Source organism: Spinacia oleracea, chromosome 5 (genome assembly GCF_020520425.1).
Source record: "Spinacia oleracea cultivar Varoflay chromosome 5, BTI_SOV_V1, whole genome shotgun sequence".
In the NCBI taxonomy this organism is placed as follows: domain Eukaryota; kingdom Viridiplantae; phylum Streptophyta; class Magnoliopsida; order Caryophyllales; family Amaranthaceae; genus Spinacia; species Spinacia oleracea.
This window is the reverse complement of record NC_079491.1, coordinates 118,864,318-118,873,379: the sequence shown is the minus strand read 5'-3', so window position 1 is coordinate 118,873,379 and position 9,062 is coordinate 118,864,318. Positions and strand designations below refer to the sequence as shown.

Here is a 9,062-nt window from a genome sequence, read left to right as displayed (position 1 = left end):
ATTTGTCTTTATACCTTAACTATTTTATTATTCAATTAGTTATAATTTTATTACTTTTAGTTATGTTTTACACTAGTTTAGTTAGTACCAAAAAATTGTCTAACCGTTTACGATCCTGCACATAAGTTTTTGTAAAAAAAATAAAAAACCTCTTCCATTCTCTGCATCTTCGGCTTTCTGTTGCTTCGTCCCAAATTCTCAACGCAATTTGGATTATACACCCGGGTGCACAGTGCTCATTGTGCAGCCTGTAGAACATTAATTGAAATCTAAAGAACATTGAGAATGATTTCAATGTACATGTACTAATGAAATATTTAAAGTATATGTTCTATGGATTTGAAATATATGTTCATTGGCTATATGTTCTTTGGGTATGAACAATATGTTCTTTGTATTTGAACTATATGTTCATTTAAAAACAGGGTGCACAGTGAACCTTGTGCACCGGGTGCATAAACCATATTTTGAATTCTCAATCTCCCTTGTCCAGAGCTGAGCTTGCCATACTTGAACCTTGGTATTTTCGTCTCTGTCTCTTTCTCTACCGAATTCATAATATTTCTCTGAACTCAAAACCCTTCTCTTGTTTTTTCAGCGCCCCATTGATTACACAGCCTTAGCAGCCCGAAATCATGGCTCTGGTATGATAATGCTTTCTTCTTCTTCTTCTTGTTCGCTCTTTTAATACGGAGTAGTTCCCAATACTGAAAGTTACTGATTAACAATGATTTCATAACTTTTTAAATTGATTTTCTTATTTTGGGTTCTTAATTAGATCGATTATTGTGATATTAGTCGTTTACTTGCTCATACTGTTGTAATTAGTCAAATTAGATCGATTATTGTGATATTAGTGGTTTACTTGATGTTTCTAATGCTTCCATTTCGTATTAGGGCTTTGGAAATTTTGGAATCTGATGAGAAAATGTGGGGTGAATTGTTTACATTAGATGCTTTTCTTTAGGGCCCTTTTTCTGTTACTTGAAATTGTTCTTGATCTTTTTGAAATTACACATTTTTGAACCTGAACCTAGCAATTTCTTTTTGCTCGTTATTTGAATATGTTACAAAACTAAAACATAACATGCTTGCTCTTTGAGTTATTATCATTAGATATTATTGTTTTGTGGTGATGTCTTTTCAAGTATGCAAATGGCATAAACAGTCATCCTAGTTTTTAACGTTGTGATGTATCACGGCTGTATTGGTTACTGAGTTACTGTTCCATGAGATGTGATTATTAATGCCTATTTGAAGTTCCTTGGTCAGCTGCAAGCTCGTGATATGTAGTTTTACTCAGTTTCTCAAGCTATTAGCTTTACCAAGTGATGATACAATCGCTACATTGTCCTTCCCATGCCACCATTTTGTTGGCCGGTTTCACTAATTGTCTATTCACTTTAGTACTAAAATCAGGGCTATTTGGTTGGACACAAAGATAAGGAATTAAGAAATGGAGAGAAAAGGAAAAGCGATGAAGCCCCCACAAATCCGTCGATGTGTTTGGTTATTATACTTCTCAAATTGCAATAGTCTCTCTCTTCCATTTTACCACAATGGCCATGAACATCTTCCCCCGAGTCCTCATCTAACCGAGAAATACACCCAATAGAGCACACCCACGAGCCTATTGTTAACCATGGTTGTCGATGTCATCATCTCCTTCATGATATCCAATTAGCCACATCATCATATCCTTCTTACAAGCTTCCGTCATTCATGTCCTCCATTAGTCTCGACCTTTACTTTTGGTGGTCAGATTGGGCGATCAAGGAACATTCCCACCACCAACAGTAAAGGTCCATGCTGAGATTTCTGGAATTTCCATTATCTCCCCCTTTTAGGGTATGCTTGGATTGAGGTAATGTATAAGGGGGTAATAAAAGTCAAATTAAACAAAATAAAGATGAATATTAGTAGTTGTAGGGAGAGATGAGGTAGTAATGATGTGATTGTAGGGGAAATGAGGTAGTGATGATGTGATGAGAAAAGAGGGAGGTGAATAATTACCCTCATTTTGTGGGTAATGGTTACTCTAGTGTGGGGATGGGTAACTATTACCCTCGTGATAAGGATAATAACCCCTCTATCTCTCTTTTTCCCTTATAGAATAACTAGGTTGTTTCTTTGTCACCACCATATCCTTTTTATTATGATCTTCATTTGCATCATTTTTTCTAAGTTTGATTTTTACCACCCCTTAAAGCATTACCCTCAACCCAAATTGACAAATTACTTTATGATGGTGACTTAAATGATAAAGAGCATAAGTTACCGTTCTAAAAAATGTTGAGATTTAAAATACATATATCCAATAAATCTTTGATTTTGTATAGCTGGTATGTACTCTGTTACATATTAAGTAACGCAAAAAACCATTCATATCGTAAGTTATTTTACAAATACAACATAATGTTTAGAATGTTTACGATGGCTAAACTATTAAATCCATTAGATAAGTACGGAGTATGTGTTTATAATGGTTTTAAACTACTAAAAATTCAACCAAATTGAATCATACCCTCAAATTCCAAAACTAAAATGATTGAAAATTTATTGGAAAAACCGAAAAATCGTCAGCCAAATTATCAAAAAATGCTTTTAAAAAAGAAAAGAGAGTGAAATAAATGGTAATACTTCGTAGATTGGAAAGGAAGAGAAAACGGAAGAGAGAGAAATTATAGAGAAGCAATCTAAACAAACCACCACTCCATAAAATGATTGAAGGAGATTTAAGGGAAAAAAAACCGGAAGTAGAAGTGTAGAACAGTGGAAACGGAAAAGATGACAAATTTGCAAGGAGAAAAAACATATGAACATCAGATATTAATATCTTTGGCGCTACGTTTTTCCTTTTCTTGACAAAGAGATATTTGGTGTGGTTTGGCGCTCTAAAGTTTTGATCTTTAATGTGAAGAGAGAAAAGACTAAAAGCCATGTATGAATCTAATCTTCAATTGCAAAAATGTTGAATCAAAAGAAATTGAGGAGAAAGAGAGTGAAGAGAGTGAAGTGAAAGGTCTTCCTCTTACTACAATTCCAATAAGAGAGAAATAGAGATTGACAGTATGGTGATTTTTTGGGTTTGGTAGATTTCATGGGGTTGGGGAAGTGTGGTTGAGTTGTTTTAGGTTGTAATTGGGGCAGAAATAGACAGTGAGTTATATTATTATTTAGGGAAAAGAAACAGTGCAGTTTACTTTTTTCAAGCTATGTCCAAATATAGTGTTGTACGGAGTATTATTAAATTACAACCCAAGGAAAGAAAAAATACAGTATCCTCTTTTTTGTTGTGGTGGTTGTGGCCTGTGGAAGGTGAGTGTGGTGGCTTTCAGTGGTGAAGGGCGGTGGTGTGGTTGGTTTAGAAGGTGAAGGGTGGTGGCATAGTGGGTTTATTTGGTTATGTCGGTGAAGAGTGGTCGTAATGAGTGTGGGTTACAGACTGACAGTATGGTGTTTTTCTGGGGCTGTTTGGGTTGGTAGATTTAGTTGTGTGGGGTTGGGTCAGGGTGGTTGAGCTGTTCTGTGTTGTAGTTGGGGCAGGTGGGTTGGGTGGCGGAGGTGGAATTAGGTTATGGACTTGTAGAGTTGTAGGGGGTGTTGGTTCTAGCAATGAGTGATGTTTGTAGTGTTAGGATGGTGGTCAAGAAAGGTCAAAGGCTCTCATGGTGAAGAAGAGTTTGGGGGTTTTCCTAAGTTCCAAGTAAGTGGGAATCAGTACAGAGACATTCAGTGGAACTCAAACTGATATAATGGGAAATGGATTTTGAAAAGGCACCAACCAAACCAGTACAAAGGGAGTCAGGAGCTTCAGTTTCCTTTTTCTTTGTTGATTACCTCATATCAAACAGTCCCTTAAAGGATATTATTGTTGCTTTGATGTTGTTTACGATAGGCACAATCTCCTTGCTTGCTTGCTTCTGATCAATAAGAGCTTTTTCGTTTTGTGTTGAATCTGTCCTTATCCAGTTTTCCACGAATGGAGCCACTTCCTTTTTACCGTGCAAAATTGCACAGGCCTGTGCCTGTAACGTTAGGTTGCAAAGATTCTTCCTGAACCCTCCTTCTCCTGTTATTTAGTAGTCCTCCTGTTTCAAGATCCATCCTCGCTTCTATCATACCGTTAACTTCCTTTGTCTTCTTTTTATTCCATGCTGCATCTACCAGAAGCCTAGCCACTTGTTGATCCGTCAAAAATCCCGTGGCCCACTTGACAACCTCGGATTCTATTCTTCTCCTTTTTATATGTATGGTTCCCATTTCCTTTGTCAATTCCACAATCTTTCCAGCATTTCTTCTTCCATATCTCATATTGTTCCAAAATGCTGAGTCCAGTACCCCAGTAATAATTGATCCTTGAGTAATAGTTCAATTCTGCAGACCCATATACTCCACAAAACTGAAATGACTTCCACCAGCTTGTTTTCGTCTTTCCCTTCTTGCATCATAAGGAGGTCCATGAAGTTCTTCATCAATTCATAGATGCTAATTGATGGCCTCTAGCTGCTAAGAATCCCTAAAGTGCAGGACAACCAAACCTTCTGTGACATAGTCCCTGAATAAGTGAGCTTGAGTTCTGTCCTTAAGTTGTTAGCTTATTGAGTGCTGATACTATTGGTGAAGTTTATCTTTCCACACCTTGTTGATAATATGATTTCAGTCACTTCACATTAACCACTTGTGAACTTTCAACGTCTTTTGTATCGAATAGAGTTAAGGAGTGAACAATACTCACCTGAATTGTTAGGCCAGTCTATTGGCTTTTGACTGTTTGTATAAGTTAACCTTTCTTATTGCTGAAGATTCTGTTTGTCTCAGATCTTGCATGCGGGCAACACAAATAAGAATGCCTATAAGGCTCTCATCGCTGCAGAATATAGTGGCGTGAAAGTTGAGTTGGTCAAAGATTTTGAGATGGGTGTTTCCAACAAAACCCCAGAGTTTCTCAAAATGAACCCCATTGGGAAGGTAGCCTTTCTAACATGGCGGCTTGGCAAGTTTTGTTCTTTCTCTTAAAACCTTTTTTAACAGAAATATCTATTTTCAGGTTCCGGTCTTGGAAACTCCTGAAGGTCCTATTTTTGAGAGCAATGCCATTGCAAGATATGGTGAGTTCGTGTTGCTTCTCTCTAGTTAGAGACTTTGAATTATTTAGATGTACTTGTTTCTTACTACCTTTCTATATCTTGTAGTTACCCGGTTGAAGGCTGACAATCCTCTCTATGGTTCTTTGCTGATTGATTATGTAAGATATAGCTATGTCATTATTAATCTTTTCTTGATGGTTATGCCAAATGCATATACAGGTGCTGCTTAGCATGATTCACTGAAATTTTATTCATGTAATTTGCGTTATATATTCTACTTGTTAGGGCCACATCGAGCAATGGATTGATTTTGCATCTCTGGAGATTGATGCCAATATCTTGCGCTGGTTTGTTCCAAGGATGGGGTTTGCTGTATATCTTCCTCCGGTCAGCTGATATTTTGCTTCCCTTATTTCTGAACTCGATTGAAATATTTTAGCTGTTTTAGGCAATAAGCTGAAAAACTGATTTCATCGTACTGTTATATTGAAGGCGGAGGAAGCTGCCATTTCTGCGGTCAAGAGGAGCTTGGAAGCCTTAAACACACATCTTGCTTCTAACACCTATCTAGTTGGACACAGTGTGACATTGGCCGATATTGTCATGACATGTAACTTGGTTCTTGGATTTAGCCGGATCATGACTAAGACATTTACCTCCGAATTCCCTCATGTTGAAAGATACTTTTGGAATATGGTTAATCAACCAAATTTCAAGAAGGTGTTGGGTGAAATAAAACAAACGGAGTCTGTTCCACCTGTTTCAAAGAAGCCTTCTCAGCCTGTGAAGCCCAAGGAGGAACCAAAGAAAGAGGTCAAGAAAGAACCAACAAAGCCTAAAGAAACACCTGCACCTGCAGAGGAAGAAGAGGCACCCAAGCCAAAGCAAAAGAATCCTCTTGATCTTCTTCCTCCTAGTAAGATGGTACTGGATGAGTGGAAGAGGCTCTACTCTAACACCAAAACCAATTTCCGCGAAATTGCAATTAAAGGTACTGTTTCAATTCCTGTTATGTTCTATTAAATGCGTTTTTCACACGCTTTTATCGATTGAAGAGGTATACCATATACTTTAGGGACTTGTAAAGAAGAATTCATATTCCAATCTTTGCTTTGTTCTATCTCTACCTTTTTACCCATCTGCTTTATAATTCCACCAACCAGTTGCTCTTGTTTGTGTGTGATCAGTCTGATTACTGCCATACCAACTTCTTTTTGTAGTGCTATGATGACCAACAGATTGATTTTGAGCTCTAAAGACAATCGAGTTGAATTGGTTGATTTCATTCCCTCCTCCCACTTTACAGCTCACAACCCCCATCTTTTCTTCGTCTTGTTGGCTGCTTGTTGAAAGTTGGGTGGGATAGTCAATACATCGGGTAGTGGTTCTCATTTACGAAGTCTGAACTGTTTATCTCAGCTCACTGTTACCTGATTCGCTAGTATGAGACTGGGTACGGGATCGCAGTTTGCTACTTACGTTGCTAAGTTAGACCAAAATTGTACAATTTTCATGTTATAATTCGCCTTTTCGGTTCGCGGTTCGTGGGGTGATTAGAGAATTAGGTAACACTGTCTCAGCTTGTACTTGAGCAAATGTTACTGTCCATTAGGTTATAAATATTCCTCAATAAAACCTTGGTATATAAAATATGTGAATCATATATACTTGTATTGAATATGGTAAACACATTAATTGATTCTGATTGGCTCCTTAGCAGAACAAGGTTTTGAAAACTGGATAGAAGACCTTCCTGGCATACTGCTAGAGTTGCAAGATTGAAAATGCAGCTCTAGTATTTTTCTGTTGTTTTCATTATCTGGTCTTTGTTTGTCGACTATATTCTGGTCATAGATTATCAATAACTTTATTCATTTAAAGTCTAGAGCGTCCTTGTTCGTGAAGATTTAGATTGTTAAACAGGCAACTTCCAATCACAGCGCTGTATCTCCTGAACTGTCAATGCAATAAAACTTCATTTGGTGATTAATTCTGTATCCTATGTCTCCCTTTTGTATGAAGTAAACTCGTTACGAATACATCTATGCATTTGATGAGGGGATTATTTTTAGGTGATGCACATCAACAGACATGTTGTAACTGGTTGAACACTCTGATAGAAGTATCAGTTGTGCAACATGAAAAAGACCATAAAGTTTTAGACACCGGTGTATGTGACTGATGAAAGCACTTTTGACTGTGTGGTCTGTGTCTGAGTAACAGTTGGTTTTAGAGAATATATATAATTATCAAATAATGAATGTGCATGTAAAGTGATTGAAGTTTGATTCTTTCTCATACGAGGTGTGAAGTGTGCATGTATTTATTCAAATTTCATTTTACTTTTGCAGGGTTTTGGGACATGTATGACCCAGAGGGGTACTCTTTATGGTTCTGTGATTACAAGTACAATGAGGAGAATACTGTCTCATTTGTGACCATGAACAAGGTTAGTGGATTCTTGCAAAGAATGGATCTTGCTAGGAAGTATGCATTTGGCAAGATGTTGGTGATCGGATCAGAACCCCCATTCAAGGTCAAAGGTTTGTGGCTCTTCCGTGGACAAGAAATCCCACAATTTGTTTTGGATGAATGTTATGACATGGAACTTTATGAGTGGAAGAAGGTGGATATCAACAACGAGGCTCAAAAGGAGCGTGTCAGTCAAATGATTGAAGATTACGAGCCTTTCGAAGGAGAAGCTTTATTGGATGCCAAATGCTTCAAGTGATGGGTGTGTTTTATGGCTAAGGAGGTTATGTAGTTAGGCTTTTAGTAGGTTTTGCAGGATGTTAGTTATCTAATAGACGATATCGAGGTGCTTTACTGGGTTGTTTTTTTTTTTTTTTTTTTTTTGACAGCTCACTTTACTGGGTAATGACTAGGTTACCTTGAGTAAGTTTTGAAATTGACAATATTAAATGTATGATTTTGCCGTATATCATGTAAAGTGTAACGCGACCAACGCATGCTTTGCATGTTCAGTTGTTCTACATTGTTTTTTTTTACACAAAAGCTCCTACAAAGAATTAAGGCATAAAAGAAAAGGAAATAGAAGGCGCAGTTGCAGACGTTGCCAGATCATGTGCTCTCTGAACTTGGTCGCGACCTACCTTATGAATATTTTACCAGGCAAACTTCCTTTCCAGCTGTAGAATCTTGTCCGTCGAACCCTGTTGGAGCAGCATTTCAACCTAACATATGAGAATCTGTGAGAATAGTGACATGTTGAATTGAGGCAGCAATTGTAACGCCCCGACCTCTAATTCAAGTAATTAAGCAGCGGAATTAACCTAATTCGGTCAGGACATTACCGTTGTAACTCCCTCTTGAGAATTACAAGGCAAACATCATAATAATTACTTTAAATCTCCACAATGATATAATTATTCTTTTATTTCTTTAATAAAGCAACCTCTATAACTTACTAAAGAGTCTTCACTAGTGTTATTATAATTTAAAACATTAAGGCCCTGTTCTTTTTGGCTTAATTTCAGTTTCAGGACTTATTTGGCAGTTCAGTTCAGTTCAGTTTAGGAGCATTCAGTTCAGTTCAGTTCAGTTCAGTTCAGTTCAGGAACATTAAGTTCAGTTCAGTTTAATTCAATTCAATTCAATTTAATTTAATTTAATTTAATTTAATAATAATAATAATAATAATAATAATATAATTAATATTACTTATATTATTATTTATATTATTGTATTAGTTATTATTTATATATATATTATTATATTATTATATTACTTATTATTTATATTTATATTATTATATTAGTTATTATTATTATAACTAAATATTTTTTAATAATTAATATAATTTATTTTTATTTTTATTAATTAGTATTATTTATTATTTATTATTGATTATTTATTATTGATTATTTATTATTTATTATTTATTATTTATTATTTATTATTTATTATTTATTATTTATTATTTATTATTTATTATTTATTATTTATTATTTA

At 35.9% G+C, this 9,062-nt stretch overlaps 1 protein-coding gene across 2 annotated transcripts; it reads left to right on the top strand.

The window, feature by feature from the left end:
- The first annotated feature begins 417 nt into the window (after nt 1–417).
- Nucleotides 418–8,083, top strand: LOC110798086 (elongation factor 1-gamma). Of its 2 annotated transcripts, XM_022003223.2 has the most exons (8): nt 418–520; nt 599–644; nt 4,822–4,971; nt 5,051–5,111; nt 5,196–5,248; nt 5,376–5,477; nt 5,583–6,081; nt 7,442–8,083. In XM_022003223.2, the coding sequence occupies exons 2-8, from the start codon at nt 636–638 to the stop codon at nt 7,819–7,821; spliced, it is 1,254 nt and encodes a 417-aa protein (XP_021858915.2). In that variant the 5' UTR covers nt 418–520; nt 599–635; the 3' UTR covers nt 7,822–8,083. The 2 variants fall into 2 exon arrangements, with proteins under 2 accessions (XP_021858915.2, XP_056684791.1); XM_056828813.1 differs by having other exon boundaries at nt 487–644.
- Nucleotides 8,084–9,062: the final 979 nt, after the last annotated feature.

Excerpts from the sequence above, each read along its gene's own strand:
- LOC110798086 (XM_022003223.2), top strand. Across the intron at positions 5,249-5,375 it reads GTTCTTTGCTGATTGATTAT|GGCCACATCGAGCAATGGAT; the intron begins GTAAGATATAGC and ends TCTACTTGTTAG. Across the intron at positions 5,478-5,582 it reads TTGCTGTATATCTTCCTCCG|GCGGAGGAAGCTGCCATTTC; the intron begins GTCAGCTGATAT and ends GTTATATTGAAG.